At 48.0% G+C, this 25,548-nt stretch overlaps 1 protein-coding gene across 1 annotated transcript in view; it reads left to right on the top strand.

The window, feature by feature from the left end:
- hipk3b (homeodomain interacting protein kinase 3b) overlaps positions 1-25,548 on the top strand; it is a 49,117-nt gene that overhangs the window by 8,610 nt on the left and 14,959 nt on the right. The window contains exons 2-3 of the mRNA XM_084436545.1: positions 1,856-3,149; positions 22,729-22,852. Coding sequence (XP_084292671.1) covers positions 1,858-3,149; positions 22,729-22,852 — 1,416 coding nt within the window. The 5' untranslated portion in view covers positions 1,856-1,857. The remainder of the gene's footprint in view (positions 1-1,855; positions 3,150-22,728; positions 22,853-25,548) is intronic.

The raw sequence follows: 25,548 nt of genomic DNA, 5'->3' as shown, positions 1-25,548 counted from the left end.
AGCTAGGGAGTTGAAAGCAAGGCATTTGTTGTCCCGTTTGCTACCTTTAACTATAGCTTCTACCTCAAAACCTGAAAAGGTGTAATTTGGAAGCGGTCCTTTTTGACGCTATCTACTGTGTTCCCCCATGACTCACCAGCACAACTTGTTATTCGCGAGACACTCTTTTGGATGCCTTGTGCGACAGGCCATGTCTCTGAATGCGTCGTTGATTAAAGTGAAAGCCAGCGGGGTCGTACGAGGTGCTTTTGATGTCGCTGGATGTGCTCCAGAAGACAGGAAGTAGCAGCGGTCTCCAGCAGGGCACACAGGCAGTAGCAGATAAGGTCAGTGTGGCCCGTGGCGCCGCGCTGTTTAGGGGCCTCAGACTCGACCACACCATCAGAATACCTGTCACGTTGTGGTTGCCCCCCCGGATCCCTGTTCTTCTTGTGAACCAAACAGAAAGTCCTCATCCAGTTTCCAAATATTTTGGCAGGATGTGGTATTTACTAGCTAAGTTTGACGTCTCCTCTTGTTTTCTGTCTAAATGGGCGGGGGGGAAGGGAGGGGGAAGAGGAGTGTTCCTGTTTGAGGCGTGTAATTTGAGAGAGGCTGGCATGCAGACCTGATGCTGGGGATCTGCTCTGGTGGATGCTTCGGTGCTTTGCTCTCCCTAACACTCTCGCCCCCCCCCCCCCCCCCCCCCTTCTCTCTCTGTCTCTTCTTTCACTAACACTCACTCCGAACACATTGGTTGCCTAGAGACCCGCGGTGGGATGCATGGAAACGGAAGAGAAAGGTCAGGCAAACCTTTGAGAAGTTAGTCATCCCCTGCGTGGAGGTGGCGGGGGGCTGCAGTGGATGGGCTGGAATGGCGAGCCTGTTCCAGAACACGCCACTGGAGCATGTTGCCTAACCTTGGCAGTTGATTGGTCAGGTCGGCCTATATGACCGAGAGGTGGTGGTTGAGGGGCGGGGGATGGGGGTTACAGCAGAAAGGTCAGCTGTGATGTCATCCGGGGAGTTGTGTGAGCGTCATGGTGGACCGTTTTAGTTTGTTTTTCCTGTTCTAGAAACCACACGCTACGGCGCTTCACATCCTTGAACATGGTGACATTTGACCTCGGTAAACGAAACGGAGCAAATCTGAACAGGTGCACTTATCTCCGTTTTTGATGTGCTAATATTATGCATTGCAGTTGCAGACATTTTTGTGGCCATCTTATGCAATTGCACGTGCAAACAAAAGCAGACTTTCGCGGAAAGATACGCCCCCTTCCCTCTCCCTCAGTACTTTTCCAGGGTTCCCTTGAGAAACGATGCTGTAGTGTAATGCTTTCCAGGACCAGTGCAGATGCAGAACAAGTGAATCTATCCTCAACATCTTGCGTTGGAAATGTTTTCTTTCCAGCTTTTAGCATTAAATGACCAGAACAACAGAAGAATTTCTTTACTTTCAGTGTAGAAAGGTTTTCCAAGAGTATACGATGCCAGTTCAGTGCCTTGTCTGCATAGTATTAGGCTGAGTTTGGCATGTTATGAAATGTTGCAACTTGTTATGAAGCTTTCTTCCAGCTGCTGAATTAGTTTTACATTTGAATTGTTTTTTGTATTTTGTATTTTATTTGAATTGGCATCCTTCATCATAGTAAATTATGACGTTGGCACTGAAATGTAATTCCCATGCCTTTTTCAGGGGGAATTAGATTAGTATTTGACATTTTGACATTTCACTTATATTACCTTAGCACAGGAATTTGTCTTTGTTGCTTTTCAAAGTAGGCCTATAAGATATTTTATTGGCTACTGTCTCAGTCTCATGCAATGCAATGCTAATTTTACCTTTCTTTCTCTTTTCTTTTTTTCTGTCCAGGTATGGCCTCACAAGTCTTGGTCTACCCACCACACATTTATCAAACCCAGACAAGTGCCTTTTGCAGCGTGAAGAAACTGAAAGTTGAGCCCAGCAGCTGTGTGTACCATGAAAGGGCCCACCCGCGGACTTATCTGAACGGCAGAACCCTTGGCGTAGCACAGTCGACCAAACTAGCTCACTTGCTTGTGACCCGAGACCCGGCGGCAGGTGTGAGAGTGTGCGGCGGGCAGGAGTACCCGGCGCAGACGGTGGTGGTGGTGCGCGGCGTCCGTAGGCAGCAGCCGGGCACCGGAGCAGTAGAGGGCCCCGAGGCCGGCCAACAGCCCCGGATCCCGGGGGCGTTCCCCTCGCAGGGGCAGGAGCGGACGGACAGAGGCGGGGGAGGCAGCAGTGGAGCAGCAGGGGCAAGAGGAGGGGGAAGGGGAGAGTGCAGTAGAGGGGGAGGAGCAGGCGGGGAGGCAGAGGAAGGCAACGGGGAAGACAACGACGACGACTGTGGAGGTTTGAACTCGGCCGACAGCTCCCAGCGATGCGGGCTGAAACGTAAGAGCGAAGAGCTAGAGAACCGAGGGAGCGCCATGCAGATAGTGGAGGAACTGTCCATGTTGCCTGCCATGATGCAAACGACGAATGCGGGGAACCCGGCCGTGCCTGCGGCAGTGGGGGCAGGAGGAGGAGGCGGCACGTCCAAACAGGGCGCGGGAGCGGCGGGCGGAGCCGGAGGCGGGGACGGGGACTATCAGCTGGTCCAGCACGAGGTCCTGTGCTCCATGAAGAACACCTACGAGGTGCTGGACTTCCTGGGCCGGGGCACCTTCGGCCAGGTGGTGAAGTGCTGGAAGAGGGGCACGGGCGAGGTGGTGGCGGTGAAGATCCTGAAGAACCACCCGTCGTACGCACGGCAGGGCCAGATCGAGGTGGGCATCCTGGCCCGTCTGAGCGGGGAGAACGCCGACGAGCACAACCTGGTGCGGGCGTTTGAGTGCTTCCAGCACCGCAGCCACACCTGCCTGGTGTTCGAGATGCTGGAGCAGAACCTCTACGACTTCCTGAAGCAGAACAAGTTCAGTCCGCTGCCCCTGAAGGTGATTCGGCCGGTCCTGCAGCAGGTGGCCACGGCCCTGAGGAAGCTCAAGACCATGGGCCTGATTCATGCAGATCTCAAGCCTGAGAACATTATGCTGGTGGACCCCGTGAGGCAGCCCTACCGGGTGAAGGTGATAGACTTTGGCTCGGCCAGCCATGTGTCCAAAGCGGTGTGCTCCACGTACCTCCAGTCTCGGTACTATAGGTGAGTAGACTTTCTCTGTGGTTGGCCTTTGGGGGGGGGGGTTACATGTTCATATAGGGAGATTAACTGCAGGTTCCTTTAGGGGGATAGGCTTTAGTCTTGGATGCAAAATGCCTTTGTCTCCTGGGATTCATCTTGGATCTCATCATTCATCTCATCATTGGAGACCACTTGCACCAATGGATTAGGGTTAGTGTGAGCATCTGGCGGTGTCCATACCATGAGTGTGGTTGGATAAAATACGTCCCCCCTGAGGCCAGGAAAGGAAATGCTACATAACATCCTGTGCATTCAGTAGCTACATACCGCAACCTGTGAAAAAATGTGACCCCGCAATGTTACTGGCAGGAGGTAGCCTGCTCACGTCCCCTTTGCCTGGGAAAGGAAACTGTTGTTCTGAAAACAGTCTTCAACACAATGGAGCGGGTGGGGGGGGGGGAATCAATAGCTGTCGGTATGAGTTTGTGAACATCTCTGGCATTGTTAACAGTCAGGGAGAGGCATGCTTGGGTTGAGCCCTTAACCGTCGGTAGGATTAAACTTAAAATGTCATGCCAGCTAGACATTGCCTGTTGGCAAATATTTGAAGTCTTTCTCTGATGCACATGCTTACAGTTGATTTAACATCAGGGAAGGTCTAGACAGACATCTCCGCAGTGATGCTTGCTGGTGGTAATGTGAACCAATAATCCGGAAGGCAATATGTGTTCTCCCTTTTTAAAATGTAGCCATATAGGGCTTTCATAAAGAATAATTCAGACAATGCTAAACAATTCAGGTGTACGCTATTCCCAAAATAACCACGTTACCTTCTCTGACATGTAACACAACAGCAATTTGTGAGTGTTTATGAGGAGGGGAATGCTTGTGTCTTTCCTATTTGCTCTTGGACTGGTAAATGGAAATCACAGGAGACAAATTACCCTTGGCAGCAACCAAAGGGTACGATAGTTTGAGTTTGGAGAAACAGCCCTGAAATTATATCAGTTACATAAGAGACAGGACTGACCCGGCTCAGCATCTGTAGTTTGTACCTTTGGACAGTGTGCTGCTGACAGTCTGTTTGTGTGAAGAGAGGGATGTTTAGGGGGCCCCTCGGGCCTCCGGTTCCTCTGTGGTCTACGCCGAGGAAGGCCATTCAGGACACACTTGTTTTTGTGGCCGGAAAAGACACCCTTCTTAAATAAGACATGTTTCTCAAGACATTTCATATAGGGGGAGATAATTACGGTCAGGCCCACACTACATAGTGAGTAGGCTGTCAGTCTCTTGTGGTCTGGTTTCCTGTACGTACAGTGCACGGATATAATTGAATTCTATTGTTGTTCACGACAGCAGGCCTAATGTCTCTAGCGGTACTAAATCAGGTCATGACCTTGCATTAACCGGCGCTAGCTTCTGTATACGCTAGTCTCTGTTGTTCACTGTGACTGTCGTGACGGCATACTGTAGGTCTGCCTCAGTCTAGGACCAAGCAGCTACTGCTCTGCTGTTTTCCACTGCTTCAGAAGAACATCATCAGTCAGCTCTGCATGTGGAAGAATGTCTCTAATTAACAACAGCCGTTCATAATTACACTTCCCTGTTCTGCCTCGGTAAGAAGGACTCGGAGACGTAAGGGAGACTGATATAAAGAGGGACTAAGAGTCAAAGAGAAACACTGTCCAGTAGGGTCCACATTTGTAAACCTTTAATTTGCAAGCAGTCTATTCACAAGCCTTTTGAGGTTATTACATAGTAGTAATTGTATGCATCCTCTGAGATTGCATTGACAGCTCCACACAGATACAGCTCCATACAGACATGGAGTTTCTTTTGCACTAGAAAGCCCCCCCCCCCCCGCCCCATACATTGTTTTGGTATCCAGGGACTTACTTACTTGAACACAGGTCAGGCCTAGACCTACTCACACAGCTCAAATTCATGTGCGTCATCCAATTCTAGCTTTGTGCTGCATTGAGGCAGCCTTGAGCAAAACAACACACACACACACACACACACTTGTGTAGGCTAGTTAGTGGAGCTTGGTAGTTTGTCTTATGTTGTTTTCTGATAGTTCAATAGAAACACAAGCCCAGCCATAGCAACTGTTCCTGACTCGCCTTGTATCCGGGGGAATGTAGGCAAATAGTATTTGTTTGTGTCCCTGAGATCAACAATCTTAAACAGTGTGTCAGGTTTGCCCTTGGTTAAAGAAGACCCTGGAGATTTTCTGGGAGCCAGGCTAGATGTGCAGCGCTAAGGTATTTGGGATGCTTGCTCCCTGGGTTTTGTCATTTTCCTAAGGCAGCCTGGGTGATGTAGGGCACTGTCTGTGGTGCGGGGCTTGGCACCTGCCATGTAATATGTTGTATTCACGTAGGTGTGGGCACGTAATCCCCACTAACCCCTGCTGCTGCCTCCCAGATTAAATCCCAATCTGAGGGCACATGCTGTCTGAGCCAAGCCATGCTACCCAACACACCACCTGGTTACAGACCCCCATGCCTCTGTCTTGCCATTGTAGGCTACTTGATTCAATTCACCTCAACTACAGTTACAACAGTTCATTTTTACAATTACCAATGAGCTCAATCACCTGAAGAGCTGTGGTTGATCAGGCCTATTGCTTATCAATGCGTGGTGCCAGCAGGCCAACTAGGTCTATGCCAAGACATATTGGGAGCGAGATTGCACTGAAAAGGTTTGGGATGATGAAAGTATTGCATGGCCATCCTTTGATTTATAACAGTCATCGGCTGGATGTGAGGACTTCAGGCGAATCCTACAAACTGGGACGGCAGGGTTGAGTTTTGAGCTAGCCTTTTATTTCTTTGTCTGGTGGAGAGCTTTGCTTCTCTACAATCTAAAACTCATGATTTGAATAGCATTTTTATTACTTGGGGAATGTGTGGTTTGTCTTCCTACGTAGAGCTTATGGAGATTTAGCTCATTGTCCTCTTTGATGGAAGTTTGATGATATTTTATGCAGTTATCGCCAGTTCAATCTGAAAGTGAGAAAATAATTGACGAGAAGGCAGTAGAATGATCAAGAATCCTCTAGAAGGTTCAAGGAAGTTGCATCCATACAGAGCTGTTAGGTTAGATGCTATTTGGCAGCTAAATGTAGTTTATTATTTTGCTGGCTGTGTAGAGGAAGTAGTGTGGAGCTGAAGTAGAATTTTAAGACCAAAGCCCTCAGACTACCAGGACACTCTTGGTCTGATGGTAGGTATTTATTGATGGTGGTGTCGTGGGAGACCTCGGTTTAAGGTCGGAGTAGGCAGCAGGCCATAAGATCACTGGGCCACACTGTTTTACAAGGGAGATGTAACATTTGAATAGGCTTATTCATGCTGCCAAGACAGTGTGCTAGTGAAGCAGTGTGCTGTAAAGAGATAGGCTCTATGAAAATAAGAACAGTAGCCTGTCCACTTGTCTCTGCCTCCAGTGTCTGTTGATTGGGGTCGAGCTGAGGCAAGCGGTGATTTGCCTTAGCTGCCTTGACCTGTGCTGTGGCGATTGTTCTTTGGAACAGTAGAAAGCTACACACTTTGTCGTCGATGACTATCTGAATTCTCCCTCGATGCAGCCTACACTGCTGCTGTTGTCTGTTCTTGTGTAGACGGGGGCATTGTATTTTGGCTCAGGAAAAAAAGGTGTTCAATCATACAGCTGACTGTACTCTTTAGAATGTCATGCTCGCTTTCATATGACACCCCAGAGCAGATTACTCCACCGATTATCATTCCTCTTATTTATTATCACGTTGAAATGTAAGGTTTTCTTGGCAGGCATGTGTTAATAGCAGTGTGTGTACAGAGTTCAGGGGACACGAGTCACTAGGATCTAATGATTGATGAGTAACGCCACTGGGGAAGCTGCTTGAAGGAGTGCAAGGACATGTATGATCTCTTTCTTCATCTTTCTCATTATCCTGTTGTAGGTGGCTCTTTCTCCATACCATTTTGGAGGGATAGTAGGCTTTCCACTCGTCTGTAGCCTACATATAAAGTTAAATAAATTCTGGTGACATCCCTACTCAATAGATGGCAAACAGAAATGCATTATTATCGTTAGTTACGATGGCTATCCAAGGTATACCCAGGAGGGCCTCTTATGGTGCGCATACCGTCTGCAGAAGTGTAGTCCACAACATCCTTTCACACGGACACACACACACACACACACACACACACACACACACACACACACACACACACACACACACACACACACACAGGCCCTCAGTTCACTCACTTCTGGTAAATGCACCATATTTCAGGAAGTGACTGAAAATAGAACGGCTGACTGTAGTCCTACACTGTACTTTTGTGAGTTGGGAAGGAAGTTAAATACAGTGCTGTGCAGCTGCTCTTGTGCTCCATTTGCCAGCTCTAGCCATAGCAGGCCTGGGTTTCCAAATCATTCTCACAGGCCATTTTGTCTACAATTTTATTGCCTTCTGTCACTGGAGGGCCGCACAGAATGATAATAAGGCCCACCGAAGAGGAATACTCACCAGTGGTACTTTGCTAGTATCAGAAGAGCTGGCTCAATGGGGAATCAATATTCAATCCTAATGGTTGATGTCATTTCACTCGGCCAGGGGCGAAAGGGGTAGGTGCATATCATGTAGGCCATGCTGTGTACAAGGAACCATTAATTCAGTTTAACAAATGTAAAAAGTCCCCCTCAATATGCAGTTTGTCTTTTACAATTTCCAGAAATCAATTGGCTTACTTTCTGACAACTTTCTCCTTATTGAATCCAGATTGTGAATTATCCTGCATTCCCTATGGGCTAGCAAACATATTCATTCTGATTCAATATTAAAGATGGTAATAATGTGATTGAGGTATCCCACGACACTCACTCACTCACTCACTCACTCACTCACTCACTCACTCTCTCACTCACTCACTCACTCACTCACTCACTCACTCACTCACTCACTCACTCACTCACTCACTCACTCACTCACTCACTCACTCACTCACTCACTCACTCACTCACTCACTCACTCACTCACTCACTCACTCACACCATACTCAAACACACACACACACACACACGCACACTCTCACAGAAAACACTGCTGTCTCTGCCCCTCCCGTGAAAGGAGCACCCAACATAAGGAGTGGGTTGAGTGGTAGAGGGGCAGGGGGGTGTAGGGGTGCTTAAAATAGCTGACGGGAGGGCTGCCAGCCCAGTTTGACTTCTATAGATGGTGAAGCGCGCTGGCAGCAAGAGCAAAATTAGGCCTGAGCGAAATGCTAGAGAGATCTCACTTACTTGTTCAAGGTCAAACTGCTCCAACGTCAGCTGTTTCTCTTTGTGTGTTTGTGTGTATACATGCGTGCGCGCGTGTGTCAATGTGTGTGTGTGTGTCTGTTTGTGGGTGTGGGTGGGTGGGTGTTTAGCAAACAGCAAACAGCTAAAATATAGCTTCCGCCTACTACTGTTCAGTGAGTATTTAAATTTTCGGAGCGCCTTACCCTCAATCAGGTTCACACATTTGGTGCCTTTCCTTGGGGGCCCCAAGTTACACGTGCTAGAGATTTTGATTTATTTTGCTCTCCCCTCTGAATCCCTGTAGTCATTTTGGTAGTGGTGCTTTTGGTTTAACATTTTCCCTCTCTGGCTCTGTGATTGGTGAACTGCTGGCATCCCCAGCCCTCTCCTAAGACTGAGGCCTGTTTGTTGCTCTGAACCTGGTAATTGGAGTCTTCAGATTGGAGCTGAAATGCCAGCGAGGCACGAGCAGGCTCTGTTTAATACGCCCCAGTACCCAGCCTGTCAGCCACCCATATGTCTGAACAAGCCTCTGCAGCCCAAACCGCCAGACAGTTCTCAAAGACGCCTTTAACTGCTTTCATTTGGAGTCGATAGCTCTCCTTGCTTTCTTTTTATGGCATCTTTTATTTCTTTACTGTCATTTGCCTCACTTTATAGCCAATTTGAAAATAAAATGTTGCCATTTTAATTTAATTTTCCATTTGAACCTGTCTCTGTAAATGTAAACCTAGCTACAGTCTGTTTTGTTTGTGATGGCCTCTTGCATGTCTTCAAAATGGACACCATGCTGTGAGTGCTGGTTCTTAGCACTGATTTATCAGCACCGTGCCTATAGGCCACTTCTAATTAAGCCACCACTGCTGTGCCCTGTATGATAGATTGTGTAGCCTATTAGCAACCGATTTAGCAAAGCTTATGTGTCAGGCTATGTCTTCATCTTGGCCTTTGCTCTGTCTGTTTAAGGGGGTTCTCTCTCCCTCTCCCTCTCCCTCTCCCTCTCCCTCTCCCTCTCCCTCTCCCTCTCTCTCTCTCTCTCTCTCTCTCTCTTGCTCTGTTTGTTTTATCCCTCCTTGTTAATGTGTCCTGTGTGTTTTCTGTCTCGCTGGGTGGTGGATACAGTGCCAAGGGTTGCTGCATACCTCCTTCCTCAGGTAGCTACTGCGTTTTAGTTTGCGAAGCAAGCCCATCAATCATTCATCAAGGCCAGCTTTCAGCCTACTGGTGTTCGCAACAGAGTAAACATAGCCAATCACATTCTATCCTACAAGAGGTACAAGACAAATGTATCCTGTAACCTAATGTATTGTTTTTTTTTGTGTGCCTCGGACACCTACAGTACACAGCTCCAGGCTTATAAGCATCTACAGTAAGGGTTCTCCTTTCTGGGGCTGCTGACATTCTCTTCTCTCTGGCCCTGTTGTGAATGTATGGGTTTCACAGCTTTACAGTATCATTTGCATATACAGTAGCTTTGAAAAGGCTACTTTGAGTTGGCTGCTCTTCATTGAATGCTTTGACTGTCTAGCGTACCTGTCTGAGTCGGAAATCCTCTCAGAGTTGGGAAATAATCACAGAGGAAATGAAATGCCCAGACAGCTCTTCACTCGTCTGTTTTTTTCTTCTTGTTCTCAGTCCTGGTGGTTTTTGTCTTAGAAATGACTGCTGTGGGTAAAAGGTCAAAGACCAAGGAAGACCAGCAAGGCCTCACCTTGAAAACACTGCATCCTTGGTGACTCTAGACCGTGTTGTTCTTTGAAGGTCACCGTGTTGTCTCGGTTGAGTTGTTGTCAAGGCTGTGCGTTGCTAAGGCTGTGTTGTGATTCGAGCTTTAGGCTATGCTATCTTGTGTTCACAAACATCATAGTTGATTTGCAGAAAGAGCATGACATTTCCCTTCACTGCTTCTCCTGTCTGTGAATACACATGTGTGGTGAGTTAGGCGATGTTTAAGTAACAGGCTCTGTCAGTGAGCCAAGTGTCCTCATGTGAATGTTCAGGAGGCAGTGCACTGTAGGCTATGTTATGTGAGGCACACTATGTTACTGCACATCTGTGCTGAAATCTAGCAATGTGGAATGCTCACAGAGAAGTGTTTCCATACATTACTGTAAGCCTAGTTCTGTGTGTGTCTGCTAGGCCATGCTCGTGGCAGAGCTGAAAAACAAGTTTTCTGTGTTTAGTCAGATTTTCCTCGAATTTATGGCGTTTCTCCCCTCCACATTTAACACCACTGATTACAAGACCCCCTCACACCAGCCCCCCTCACACTGGCACATGGAGTTTTTCCAATACTTTTTCTGCTCGAAAGGGATTGAAATGCACATATACTCTTACTCAGCTCTAGGGGTGGTGAAAAAAATGGATTCACCTAAGAATCGTAATTCTGTTCTCAACAATTATAGATCAATTCACAAATTCCGAAAAATATTTTTTCCCCCCCCATCTATTTTTTTCCCCCCCATAAATTTATTTTGGGATTTTATCCTGTTTTCACAAGAATTTTGTATTTTTGTATGTATTCCAGTGTTTCCTCTACCATTGTAAGACCCCCTGTATTTAATGGGTTACTGTCTTAAATGGGTTACTGCAGGCAAATGTGGAAAGGTATTTGAAAATCCTATCATAATCAAATTGAGAATCCAATTGAATCGGCAATAATCGTTTTGAAATCGAATACTCACCCCAAGAACCGAAATAAGAATGAATCATGAGATCACTACCGATTACCACCCCTCAGCTCCCAACTTGGCGATCGTGTTGTTGTTGTTGTTGTTGTTGTTGTTGCTTCTGCTTCTGCTGCTGTTGCTGAAAATTGTTCTGTGTTTTCCTCTCTGGAAAGGGCAGAGAGACGGCCTGAGGTTTTTCCAGTAGGTGAGAGGACCAGTGGAGCTCCTGCAAGATGAAATGCTTAATTAGGCCTAACTAACCTTCCACAAAGAGAGAGAGGGAGGGCCAGATGTCTCTCTACTGCTCCGGTATACGTGTTACAGTCCTGTGTTTTAAGTTTAGAGATAATTGAATTGTTTTCACTTTTGAGGCAGATTAAGGCAGACCGGAAAAGTGTTGTGGATGGAGAGGGTAATAACAGGGTGAAGATGCGGTGAGGGAGAGATGGAGCGAGCGAGGGAAGGAGGGAGGTACGGAATAGAGGAGTGGAGGGTGTGGAGGAAGGGCATGGTCCGGGGTTTTCCCTGGCTGGTAGTGGTACCACCCAGTGAAAGACAGGACATATCCTAGCCTACGCATGGAAGCATTTTCAAATGTGCACAAGACGAAATGGGCCTGGACTGTGCTGTTCCATTTGTACAGTTCCTAGAACCTGATCTCGTTTTTTTTTGTTAATGAATCCGATGTGTTGAAGCTGGCTGAGATGTGCAGGCAGCTCGCAGACATGCAAAGAGATAAGGGAAGAGAGATAGAGAGGGGGATGGAGGAGTGCTTGGCTTTTGGAAGTGAAACGGAAGTTATTTTCTCTTGAGGCTTTAACATCCTCTATCACTTGTCCCTGTCGTTCTAGTTAGCCTTTTGAGACTGCATCAGCGATTTATGCAGCTGGAGAGAAAAAACACCGCCTAGCTTTAGATTATGTAATGTGAATAGGGGTCTGAACTGAAAAAGGGATGAAAACTGATACCATAATGGTTTTGTCATGCATGCCTTAGCACAAGATGTAGGTCTTTAGCAGGGGTTTTCAGTCTGGCAAACGCTGAGCTGTTTGGACTTGTCTTCAACTGTGTCATAGTGCGAAAGATCATTTCAGAGGAAGACTTCAACACAATGAGGTGAGATCATTAAAATGGACTGACATTGGCCCCATCTCACCTACGCCCTATGCACATAGGCCTTTAGCCAAATTCCTATAAATCCACTGATAAAAAAAGCACTTCTGCTCTTTATATTAACCCTAGTTGTTTCCTGTGTTGGCAATCGCACTAGCTAACACAAACTTTCACTGGTGTGCTCAAGGAAACAGTGCCATTAGGCTAACTAGCCTATAACCCTATACGCAGCAGTGTATAGGAGGGAGGGATTTGATACAGGTGAGCAGTGCTCTACTTCTCAGTTTTCAAGTTAGACCACTTTCCAGAGAACGCGTTTCCCGCCGGCATTTGTCAACAAAAGCTGGGACAGAAACTGCTGCCGTGTCTGCTGACAACCCCCCCCCCCCCCACCCTCTCTACCACTCTCTCTCCATCTCTCTCCCCCCCCCTCTCTCTGACACAATGTGTTCTGACAAACTGAAGTGATTCATTCATACAGTGTGTTTGTATTTGAAGTGGCGCTTCGTTTGGTCATGTTTTCCCACTGTTCAGCTGGCCCGAAGTGGTCAACCATGGCCAGCTAGCTTCTCTTAACACCCAATGATGACGGGCTCTGTTATGTGCCTGCATCACGTCAGGGAAGGGAAGGAAGAGAGGGGGGTTAGATGCAGGGGTCGGGAAGGGGATGGGGTAGGGGGGCGTGGTGGTGCAGAGGCTAGTTAGCTACATCAGCCATGTTTGGAACCCGCTCTGTGTTCCAGTGAATAATGCAGCAGGCACGGCAACGAGGGTGTGTGGAATTACAGTTCCCGGAAGGGGCACAGGGCTATTGGTTCCATTCTGTCCTCACATAGACACAATCATTGCCAGTCTTTTCAGCCAGGGCTGAGGGGAGATCTAAAACGCTTTAGTAGCACCAGCACACTATGTCTATGTTTCTATAGGTAGCCCAGTCATAGGCATGCATGTTTGCAGGCTGACTGAAAAGCTTACCTGAGCACTGAAAGGGCCTCACCCCTCTCCGCGTACAGTATGTCACCTACCTTGTTTGTTGTTCCCTCCAAGCGGATTGGACGTCACCCTATACCCAGCTCCTCTCTGTCTCTCTCCGGACCAAGCCAGTGTGGATCTCAGCAGGCCTATTTCTGGAGCGTGAGATCATGGCCATGAATAAAAGATGCCCATATAGATAATTTCTCAGCCGCACCTTGACAACACCTTGGTTGCAGCAGAGGAGGAGTGCCAGGACCTCTCTCGGTTCCTCTCTCACTGGCTGCAGATGATATTTCAACATGGGATGCAAGAAGTGTGCTCTTTCTATGATAATTAGCCCTTTTTACCGTTGCTATGTCATCATAACAGGCCACTGTATCACTTGTCTCAGAGGCGGAAGAGGTTGTGACTAAAGCAAGATTTATGGGATCTAATAACACGTGACTCAAAGCTTTCGGAGGTCCCTGCGGGATGCTTAGCCTTCTCATGCTGACTCTTCCTAATATAATTCAGAATTGATCCAGTAAAGTAATGTCAGTTACTGGAATCCCAGCCTTGAATACCAAGTGGACTTGTTTTTTTATCACACAGTAAGGGTGAAGAGGAGTTGTGCTGGTGGTATTTCAGTGGCCCGGTGGTATGCCAGTCTAATAGAAACAGAATTGTAGTTCCCCCTCCCACAGCAAGGCAGTTTTATCTAGGCCTAGATATAGCTAGCTAGCATGCTGACAAGCCTGGCAGGCGCGCTATCTTGGCAGGAGTTGTTATAGTATTTGCCAGTGGAAATAGTTTGCATTTTGTTGAATCCCCAGCACACTGGGTGGTTTTTTGTGGGGTCGTGTAAGGTATACAGTATTTGATCATAAATATTGAGCAATGAACAAACAATTATAGGCTATTGTTTAATGAAAAATAACCTAGACACCAGTTTCTTGCAAGTTCAAGTGTAGTTCATAGGGTTCATCTTTACTTTCCCAGAAGGACTTCAGATGTAGCCAACCCTTCACTGTTAGTGTTTAGGCTATGCTTTGTGTGAATAATGACATTTTGTGGCTCTCCCCTAAGCTGAAAATTCTTTCTCCCTTTGATCTGTTCAGCTTTTTAGCCGAAGGGGGCTGCTGTGTTTAGAAGGGGTCCGCGTTTGTTTGCGACGTGTGTGTGTGAACGCGTGCATGTGCGCGCGTGTCTGGCGGCGCCCTGCCTTCCGTGGGATATCAGCCCAGCAGATGTCGACGGTGACGACCTCACTCCTTTTCCTGGGTTTGTGGGACTCCTTCCCAAGCCCAAGGTCAACGAGGGGAGCGCACGTCCCCCCGTGCTCTGTGGGATCCGGCCCTTCGTTCTTTTAGTGTTTTTACATTCCCCACAAAGTAGGCTTGGGCCTTTAGCCTCACATGCGATGGAGACGAGAGGGGGAGAGACGGAGAGAGAGGGCGGGAACGGAGAGCCGAGGGATGAAGGAAGCGAGACCGCCGTCTGGGGTAAAGGAACAGGCTGCTGAACTCGGTGACCAGCAGAAAGGGCTTATTTCATTGGTCACAATTCACAAGGGAGCAGCAAAAATGTGGAGCAACTTGAAACTGTTTGATGAAAACAAACTGCATTTCCACTGGGCCTGTGTTGCGGGAAGTGCTACACTTTCAAGATCTGGTTTCCCACCAATTTAGTTTTAGAGCTTAGAGTCTGAGAGAAAACATCGCACTTATTCCAAGTGGTAACCGCTCATGGTACTCATCCCTGCCAATGTCTGCAGTGTGGGCGAGTTACTGTACCTGTGGCACTGTGGTGTGTGCCAGCGCTGTGCTCAGCAAAAGTGCATCAGCTCATTGGCTTTTGGGCTGGATTGGATACAGTGGCAAACAGGCTATGCAGAGCCATTATTCACTTTAGCTGCACACCGGCTCTGTCAGTCTACCCCTCCACATCTCGCGGAGGAAAACTTGTGTCGGCATTGCATTTTCCAAAGCATCACGTTAGTGTTCTGCCGCTGCTGAATCAATACTTTAACGTTTTTGAAATGTTTATCATTTCAATCCTCTCAGGTTTTCTGGGTAGTCTATGCTAATCCATCTGTTTGGAAATTGGTATTTAGTTAGCAGGTAGGCAGGTGTGTGAAACCTTAGAAGGGAGCCATTCACTGTGGGCTGTTTGAAAGGAAGGACTGACAACCCTGCTGGCAGCCCAGAAAACTCTTTGAAGATGTATTTTTCCCCTCCCACTGTGCAAACTGCAAAGGTTTTCCCCCCCATATCACACAGTGTTCTGCGGAAACCTTTGAACTCACTGATATTTCAGACAAGTCGGCCATGTTGGACTTTCGCCCTCGGAGAGATAGACTCACCTCAGCCATACACTCATCCATTCTCAGCCTGTTGGCACTGCAGCACAATAGTTTCCAAACAGCACACCTGGTATTCACTTTGATGGTCTTGTAGTTCAGGTTATGAAATAGCATGGCTAGTTTTCTCTGGCCAGGCCCCTCCTGTGGGAGGCAGATGTGAAGGTAGGTTTTTGGCCGCTAAAGCCCTTCCATGTCTTTTTCCGTTATGGGTTTTGGACCAAGAACCGGGGCCGTCAACCACCGTCAGATCCAGGAATTTCCCAATCCCCCGCATATTTGGCTAGAAAGCTGATCTGTGTATAATCTTTATGCAATACCCTCATGTTTGACTAAAAGTGATCCCTGCACTGCCCACATCTACAGTCAATTTAAACCAGGTTGATGTCCTTCCAGAACTTTCCCCCGGAAAGATCCCCATCCCCGAACAAAGAATAATATTGTGAAAGTACATTTTTCGGCCCGTTTCTGGTCTGGTTTCATTACCCTCAGCTCTCAGGTCGTTCATCATCAGCATGCAGACTTTTATATGCCCAATGCGGGGGGGGGGGATCTGCGATTGGATCTGGCATCTCTGGGCAGTGCCTCTCTCCTCTGTCGTCGTTCCACCGGAGAAGAGAACCTGTGACTCTTGTCTGTGCCGGTCAGCCGGTGTTGACAGTCAACACTCTCCTCTGAAGTCCCGGCCACATGCCCCGCCCTGCCGCGGCTGCCGTGATTGGTCCGATTCTGGGATGTGATGAACGCCTGTAGCGGTGGCGATGTGTCCTGGTGAAAGAGAGAGAGAGAGGGGGGAGAGATGGAGGGAGAGATTGAGAGAGAGGGAGGGAGAACGAGAGCAAGGGCCATTAGGTCTGGGCTTTGATGTGTTCTAGGTTTCCAATCAGACGGTTAACAGCGTTAGAGATCCATTAGTTTGGTGCGGTCACAGACCTGGAGGGAGGGGCGTCGGCAGTGGGGCCACTGATGACTTCTGTGAGTCACAGCACAGACTGCTTTGTGTGTGTGTGTGTGTGTGTGTGTGTGTGTGTTCGCTCACGCGTGTGTGCGCGTGTGCTGTCGCGTAGCTCCGAGTTAGAGAAAGCAGGCGGCTCTGAGTTAGCTTAATGAGGAGCAGCAGACAGACATCTCCTCATGTCTGCCTCCGCCTCCAGACTCCCCATCAGTCAGTCTTGCGTCTTAATGCCTTAATACCGAGCACCACCAGTGTGTGTCTTATCTGCGTGAGTCCGTGAGTGTGCACTAATATATGGACTAAGACTTCAGACAGCTCAGTTCTCTCTTTTCTGCAGCGTAGCCTGTCTGTCATGGGCTCGATCTCTGTTCGGAAATGTGGTTTTGCCGTCAACATCCTGAGCTAAAGTGGAGCTGTAGGCAATGCTTGACACATTTCTAAGGATTTGTCATATTGTCTGGGATTTACGATTTGATGTTCTCTTTTTTCTCTATAGTATAATGCACTCTATCACTTGAGCAATGTGCTCTTCAGTGATAGTAGACCCACAGTTTCAATGGCTCATCTGAGAAAGCTTGTACATGTGAAAATCCCCCTTAAATGTCCTTAGCCCACCTGCTTGGCTACTAGCACGCAGACACACACACACACACACACACCACATTTATCAGGTGAGGTGGAATGATATCATCACCTTTCCTTCAGGGCCACGTGACGTGTGTGTGCGCACGCATGTGCGTGTGTCCAGGCAGAGATGGCCATACATCTCCCACGGGGGCCGCGGACACGTGAGAGTGTGTGATCACAGCTCGGCCCCTGCTCTCCGTCGCCTAGTGTCCCATGGCCCCCGGGCTTGCGCGTCACATCCTCGGGATAGAAAATAGATTCGGTTTCACAGGAGACCGGCGAGGGTTGAGTTGCGTCGGTCGGTAAGAGAGCCTAGTCGCCATGGTAACGTTCACTCGTCCACCCAGGCTGAAGGCGAGGCCTGCAGTTTCTCTTTTGTTTTTTTATTTATTTTTTCCTGTTTTTCTTTCGCTCCCTCTTTCTCACTTGTTGCTCATTCCCGGTCCACTGCTGCTCTCTTAGTTATGTCATGGTTTAATGAGAGAGAGAGAGAGAGAGAGAGGGAGAGAGATTATCTGCAGGCTATATACAGTACCCTTAAAGCCACTGTAAACCCAAATCCACAATAATCATCTAACTGTGATCTAGGGTCTTATGTACATAATAATAAACATCCAAAAGTGCACCATAGCCTGACACTCAGACTGAACTGCTGTTTAGTTTCACTTCATTGTTCAGTCTGAAAGTCCTCCTACTGCAGCCGTTTTCCTGAGATGGGCGTTGCCGAAGTGGGAGTCCGCAGATTAGTTAGTCCCCTAACCAATCACATCGTGCAGTTAAATTCCGTCATCGCATTCAAAGGACGCTGAGTGGACCGTCTGGAATTCCAACCGAGAAATCACTCTGGACAAGAGCATTTCCAGACCCTGAATCGCAAAACAAAAAATTGCAACTAGCTAGCTAACTAAAACAAACTAGCAGAAAAAATTGCCCTCCCCTCAAAGTTCCAAAGACAGCGCTAGCAGCTAACGGACCAGAGGCTACAACTAGCCCCGTGGCCCAGGTGAGGGGGCCACCATAACACCAACAAGGAGGACACTTTTCACACACAGACAGACTGTGGGCCTTGGCCTCCACCTGTAAGCCTTTCCTGTGCTCCTCGTCCGTGTAGCAGTTGAGGGCCTGGCCGGCCTGGTGGATCAAAAGGCAAAAGAGCTGTGCGCACATCCAACCTCAGTAGGCCAGGTGCTGGATCTTGTGAGAAGAGAGGAAGGATCCGCACTCTGATTTCTCCCGGGCCTGGAGGATCACACTCTGCTACAGCCTCAGGTCATTTGTCAGGACCTGAACGGAGAGAAGAAAAGATATTTGGATTAAACACAACGGGGTGTTCTATATCAGGGATTGTATCTGTGGCACGCAGGGTGTGACTCAGTGGTCTTGTTTTCCGTCTTGTGCCGTAGAGCACATGATTTGTGATATGCACTGACCCGATTCAATTCTCAACATTACAAACTGGCAACTTAGTTTCAGAGGGTGTGAGGAGTCACGTTTCTAGTGGAGCATCATAGTGAAAAAGTTATGAACTGCAGTAAACGGCTTTAAAAAAAAAAAAAATCTTTACCTTCATCTTGTGCTTGTTGCTGGTGTGGCTGCCGGAGCCTCTCTGCTCTGCTGGGCACATCTTCCCCCTTCCACACCATCATCTGCCTGACATGGGGCCTCTGTCTGCTTGATCCTGCTCCACCTTTATGCATCAGTACTACACAGAGAAGATAGGAGAAATCACACTGTATTGAAACAACTTTGGAGAGCCATATCCTATCAGTATCGACAGACAGCTGGAAGTTATACAGATACTAATGTAGGTAGCTTTAAACCTTTGCTTGAAAAATGTAAATAAATGCCCGTTTTCTCCTGCATCTGTTTTTGCCTTTTCCAGTGTGCTCCAGGAAGCTTTTTGGTGGGTCGGTTCTTGTGACGAGGCTAGTTTAAAGCTGTGATCAGTGGTTTTATGTTACCAATAAATTCCACTACATGGCAATAAGAGACTTGTGCAACCTTGTTTACAAACAAATGGCCAGAGCCATATAAGGCATGGGGGTCAAAGGAAAGGCACGGTGTGGCTATTGACAACAAAGGCAGAAATGCTGGAATAACAACAGACAGGCCACCTGTACGGATGGTAATAATAATCATAATCATAATACATTGTATTTGTATAGCACATTTCGTGACAGAATGCAGCTCAAAGTGCTGTACATAAAAAAGAGCAAATTAAAAGATAAATTAACTATCAGATAACAGGGTATAAAATAAAAAGCAGAAAAACATGATCAGGTAAGAGCACTAAAAGAGATAAAAGCAAGATCAAGTAAAAACAATAACAGCGTAAACACACCAGGGTAAAATGAAAAGCAACAAACAAAAAACAAACTAAAACAACATTAAAATAGAAACATGATCAAATAAGAGCAATAAAACAACACAAATACATGTAATCAATTAAAAGTTAAGTCTTGAGCTGTTTCTGGATGAGTCATTGAAGTAGGGTGCTATTAGAATGCTTCGGCTAAGTGAAACAATCTGATATCAGGTGGTTTTAATTATTTTTGACAGTGTGAATAAACAATCATTGCAGCTTTAATGAGACAATACACTTTCCTGCCAAGTTTCCTGTGGCTGTAACTTTTGGGGAGAAAAAGTAAAAAAGTTGGGCCAGGTCATGAGTCGTGATTGTGTTTCCTAAGAATTCATATTCTCTTGGTTCTCCTGACAGTTGGAGTCTGCTTTTATGTTCGATTCTCCCTCCCAAGGCACCATAACAAAGTATGACTCGCGAGAAGGCTTTTAGTGCAGTCATTATTCAGCCTGGTGGTGTATAATTACACAGCCGGGGTATATGATTCGTGAAGCAGCCCTGGGTAATCTGAAGGCGGCGTCCAGCCACACAAGGGATGAAATGGCACACAATTTGACAGCTGCCCCCTCTCCTTCCTCCACCCCCCTCCCTCCTTCTCCCTACCCTGTGGTGTTAATGGACAGCCCCTGCGAAGGCCGGATGAGTTTGAACACAAAAGTAAGAACAGTTCCTCTGACAAGGTGGAAATGCTCTCCCCGGTTATGTCAGCACAGAAACCCATTGTGTTATTAGAGTTTCCCGTAGTTGACCTGTTCACGGTAGGGTGCCAAGGCCCCTGAAGCAGTTGTCAGGGCCATGGAACAACAAAACATTCAATCAAAACAAACAAAACCCGAGGAGAATATGAAGTAATTGCAGGGGAGGCGATGGCAGATTGAACCCTGTCACGACAGGTTTCTGACAGAGTCGAACTATAATGACTAATGGGATTAAGCCATGTTACAGTCTATGGGAAAGTTGTGTTTGAGAGTGAGACTCTGGATTGGCTGTTTTTAGCATGTTTATGTGAAGCCTCATCCCCTGAGCCTCCCTGGGAGAGCTCATATTAATAGGACATGGTCTGTGGGGCCGAGATGCTTGTCATATCTGCTCGTTTCTTTTTTTCCGCCCCTCTGCCTCCTTCAACAGCTGTCGCCCCCCAGCCGTTTTGACAATGTGATTAAAGCGACTAAAACCTATTTTAGCAGCTCTCATGCGAGCCTGGCTCGGTCACAGCCCGAGCTCGCATACCGCACAGTGACATATGGCAGCAAAGATTTCGAAAGGCCGGTCTGCTATGTTTCTTGTAGATCCGGTTAGATAAGCTCGACATAAAAAGCTCTGGATCGCTTCGGTAGTGGGTTTGACCAGGCGTGGCTTCGCAGGGGAGGTCAGGATCAGGATATAGTTGTTCCCTCATCTATACAGTACTTTGCCTTATTCCTTTATAGGTACATTAGCTAATGTGCCTGATAGCTGGTCTTTGTTTTTATCTCCCCTCAGTGTGCTGTAGGAAATTACTTCATCTACCCTCCTCTGTCTCTCCCTCGCCCAACTCGCCCCCCCGCCTCGCCCCCCCGCCTCGCCCCTCTCCTCTCCCCTCGCCCCCCCCCCCCCCCCTCACGCCCAGGCGCCTTCGCACTGTATTTTTACTGCTACCTCTCCCATGTAATCGATGCTGTTGTCAGGGTCAGAAAAAACCTCTGAATTACTGACGTAAGAAAGGTCCCCCCCCCCCACTCCCACGCACACAGACACACAAATACACATACGCACAAACACGCCACTCATTCTGTTTAGGTCTCCTCTACTGACGTGCGGATGACAGCAGTGGGTGTTTTTAGACTTAGAACCATTTGTCACCCGAAGATATTCACGCTCGGTAAAGACGTGCTAAAAATATTTACCATTTCTATGTTAAACTACCCGTGGCATGTGACATTTTCAGCTCAAGGCTTGGTCAGACTTAAGTTCGGAATACCGCAAGATCTTCCTCATAGGAATCATTGGAATGTGTAGAGGTTGTCTGTATTGTAGTTCATGTAGGTCCCTACTGATTATAACAGTGCAACTCAACAGCCTCCCGTGCCAACATAACATAACATCTCTTTTCTTGATGTGATATTAAATATCTCATTACTCTCTGTGGGAAGAAAAACCTTGTAGGTGTTAGCTGTGTTCTGCTGCCCTGTATGATGACGTTCGTCACGTGTTCTGAGGCAGTAGGGTTACAACAGTGTTTAACTGACGGTGAGGTTCCTAACCCTGGCGTGGTGTAACATTACGACCTGTCATCCTGCTTTGACCTGCAGGGCTGCTTCAAGGCTGTGACACTGCCCATATTCACAACTGACCTGGTCAGCATGATCGCTGTGGCGTTGTCCTGGGTTACAGTGAGCCAGCACTTAGTGACGGTGTACTTCCTAGTTCCCACACAGTTTATTTATTTAACCCTTTGAATACGACCGTCTCGCCGGCAAAATGTTACAAATATATAAAAAATTGTTAGTTTTTTTATCTAAAAAAATAAACATTCTACCACTTCCTGAAAGCTGAAAAACTGTGCTTTCTAGTAATATACAAAAAATCCCAATTAATATTTGGAATGTACCACTGTACTGACTGTATTTAAAGGATATAGCTTTAAGTACATTTACAGGCAAGCCAATAAGACCAATTTCTTATTTGCAATAGCAGCCTGGCAAAAGGCAAACCCTCTTGAGGGAAGGGGCTAAAAGGGAATGTCGAAAGTTTCGTTAAGAACAGCGGCCCGAACCCAACCCAGCACAGGTTAGCCGAGTCACCTGGCTCTGGGACATGGGCTGGCCCGGGCGAAGCTCCACTTTGACCTCCTGTGTTCCTTCCATTAAGGGTACTTTGGGGATGTGTATGACGGTACAAACCCAGGAGCTCAAAGCATGGATTGCTTGCTTGTCTGTTTCAGAGAAAATGGGAACCAAATGTTGTGTTTGGGGTAATAGTGCATTGCATTCACACTAGTGACTTTTTCCTAGCTATGTTAGGATATATTCTCATGATGTGCTTGCCTATTTGTATTTTGTATTTACTGCATTTGTTTTTGTATTTATACTTTAGCACTAGTTATGCCCTTAGATGCTTGTTTAGAAAGAAGATGCACTTACAGTATGATTTCTGGTGACAAGTAGTTCTCTTGACGACCTACGTTGAATGCACATATTCTAAGTCGCTTTGGATAGAAGCATCTGCTAAATGAATGTAATGTAATGACTGTACTCTTAACTGTTGTCTCTTTGTTGTCTGTGCAGGGCTCCAGAGATCATCCTGGGGCTGCCGTTCTGTGAAGCCATTGACATGTGGTCGCTGGGCTGTGTGATTGCCGAGCTCTTCCTGGGCTGGCCCCTCTACCCTGGGGCCCTGGAGTACGACCAGGTAACCCCCCCCCAATCTCAGTTAGACTCCTCCTACTGCCTCCTCAACCTGCTAGTGGAAGCCGGGTGTGTCCTGAGGCCTTTCCACCCCCTCTTCCTCTTTACCCCCCCCACCTATGGTAGTTGCTGTGTAGACGGCGTTTAATCCTCTCTGTCTCCACCTGGACTCCCCCACTCTTTTCCCAGGCTGTCTCTCTCTCCTCCTCCTCCTCCTCTTCCTCCTTCTCTACCTCTCCCAGTCCCAGACTCTGCTGTCTGCTCAGCTTATCTCCCCTCTCCTTCTGTCATTCTCTCCTCCTCCTCCTCCTCCTCTGCGCTTCCATCAACTGATACTGTATACAAGCCGGTGTAAACACCGGAAATTACCAGGGGATGATCTTGATTGCTCATGGATATTGTTTGCGTGCGTATATACATGTTTGGTGTACGTGGGTGTTTCTGTGCCTGTAGTCACGTTGTAAAGTGATGTCTCCTGGATGTGTAGGACATTGTTGACACAGGGCGTCCGTACTAGATTGATGTTTTAATATATGCTTTTTCCCACAGATGCTTGAAGCTTTTAAACCCATTAGTCTGGTGTGCTAGAGTAGCTATCTACTGTAGCTAACGTCAGAGCTAGCTAGTTACGTACAGTAGCTAACACTCTATCTTAGTTTAGCTATCTACTGCCAGTAGCTAGTTCACATCATTTAGCAAGCTAGCTTACACATGAGTAATATAATCATTCTGATCATCTGAATCATCAGACTGATCATTAGCTGACGTTAGCTAGCATTGAAAAGACAGCTACCGATCTAACTGTTAGCCAACGAGCTGACGGAAGGCGCCAACTTCCGGTTTTGCGGACATAAAAAAATATATTTTAAAAAAGGGCCATGGAAAGACACTCAGTTCTCCAGACTGGTCACTCTCACTGACTGTAGAGTTGCAACTTGCACTATATTGTGTTAACTGCTGTGTGTTGGTCATCTTAAATAAAAAGTACATTCATGTAACTGCTTTGGGGTCAATGCTTAATGTAAACATTAATATTTTTAGGTTATAGGGTTCTTCCTTCCAATTTACAGCATTGGTTTCTCTGATAATCTCTTTCATATCAAGTCAAATAGGGGTTATAACTGAACCTTGTGAATCGGAATCGAATTGTTTTGGGAAATCAGTGACGATACCCAACCCTTGAGTGGAGGACAGAGAGAGACCGTGGAAGAGGACGAAAAAGTCAAGAGAGCAGCCCTCAGTTGGAATAGGTAGATAACGCAGGACAGGAATGCGATGTGTGTACCGTTTATATCCGTATCTGTGCAGAACACTTTCGCTCTCGAGGACCATAAAGTGCCACTGTAGCCTTTGATTTAGGCAACGGGAGGGATGGAGAGCTGAGGATGGAGGGAGATTAGGAAGAGAAGAGAGAGAGAGAGAGAGGGGGGGGGTTGAAAGAGGTAGTCATAAGAAGCGAGAACAGCGGGGGGGGGGGATAATGAATAGGGAGAGAGGCTGGGGGGGGGATATCTACAGAGAGAGGGATGGGATGGGTGTGTGTGTGGGTGTGGGGGGGGTGGACTGGCAGGGACAGGCCCAGATTAGTGCTGTATTTCCTGGCTGCGGGGCGGGGGGGGGGAGGAGTCCCCTGCGGTGGTGTAGGAGCTCTGTGAGCGATGGCATAGCGGAGTAGAGGTGATGGATGCCACCCGCCGGAGCTCTGAAAGCGCCAGCCAGCCCAGGGATAGACAGATCCAGGGGCTTATGATGCAGAGCGGCTTTCCACTGCCCCCCCCCCCCCCCCCCCCCCCCACCCTTACCGTAGGCCCATCCGCAGCATGCCGGGCCAGCTCAGCCTCCCAGTCCCAGACCTCGTCCATACATTACCCATGCATCACCGCACTAAGCCCCCCCGCCCCGCGGACAGCGGCCCTCGCCAAAGTATTTTTACGGGCCGGGCATCATTTTTCACGCCGCTCGGGTCGGGGGGGAGCGGGGGATAACTCAACACCTCCGAAAGAGATTTGACTTGCGCGCGGGCAGCACTAAATATAATGAATCTGCTTTTGCAGTGGCAGATGGGAACGTCCCAAAGCTGCATTAGCGAGGCCCACGGGGAGCCCTCTCTCTCTCTCGCTACGGTACGGGCCGAAGGAAAGCCCTCCCAGAGAGAGAGAGAGGGAGAGAGAGGGAGGTTATAGGGTTAGGAAGAGAGGAATATGGAGAGCAGAGAAATGGACCAGGAAGAAAATGAAGGCGGGCGGGCGGGCGGGTAGGAGGAGGAGAGAGACGCCGTCGACAGAACGAGCAGAACGAGGGAGCTAAACTGATTACAAGGAGAGAGAGAGGCGGGAGGCGGTGGGGTTGTAGAGGAATTAGACTGGGGTCTGTCCCATCTCATGATGAGAAGCTGAGTGCCAGTCAGATTTCATCATCAGGCGACCGCCACCTCTGCGGTTCCTCTCCGTTACCGTCTCCACTGCCCCCCCCCACCCGGGTCTAAATACCCCCGGCGCCGTTGTCTGGCCCGCCGCCAGGTGGGATGAGGTGATGCGCACTCCTGCCGCTTGCCGTTCATGTGGACATGCAGGGGGTGTAGCTTAATACGTTGACCTGCGGAAAGCTCCCTCCCTTCCGCTGCCAACCCTAGCCCCGGCAGTGTGGGGTGTCACCCTGGGGTCCCGGGGCGCGATGGCTGGGGCAAAAGGGGCCGCGATG

The sequence above is a fragment of the Borostomias antarcticus genome (assembly GCF_949987555.1).
Source record: "Borostomias antarcticus genome assembly, chromosome: 4".
NCBI classification, from domain to species: domain Eukaryota; kingdom Metazoa; phylum Chordata; class Actinopteri; order Stomiiformes; family Stomiidae; genus Borostomias; species Borostomias antarcticus.
The sequence above is the reverse complement of the archived record's forward strand: the minus strand, read 5'-3'. Positions and strand labels throughout refer to the sequence as shown.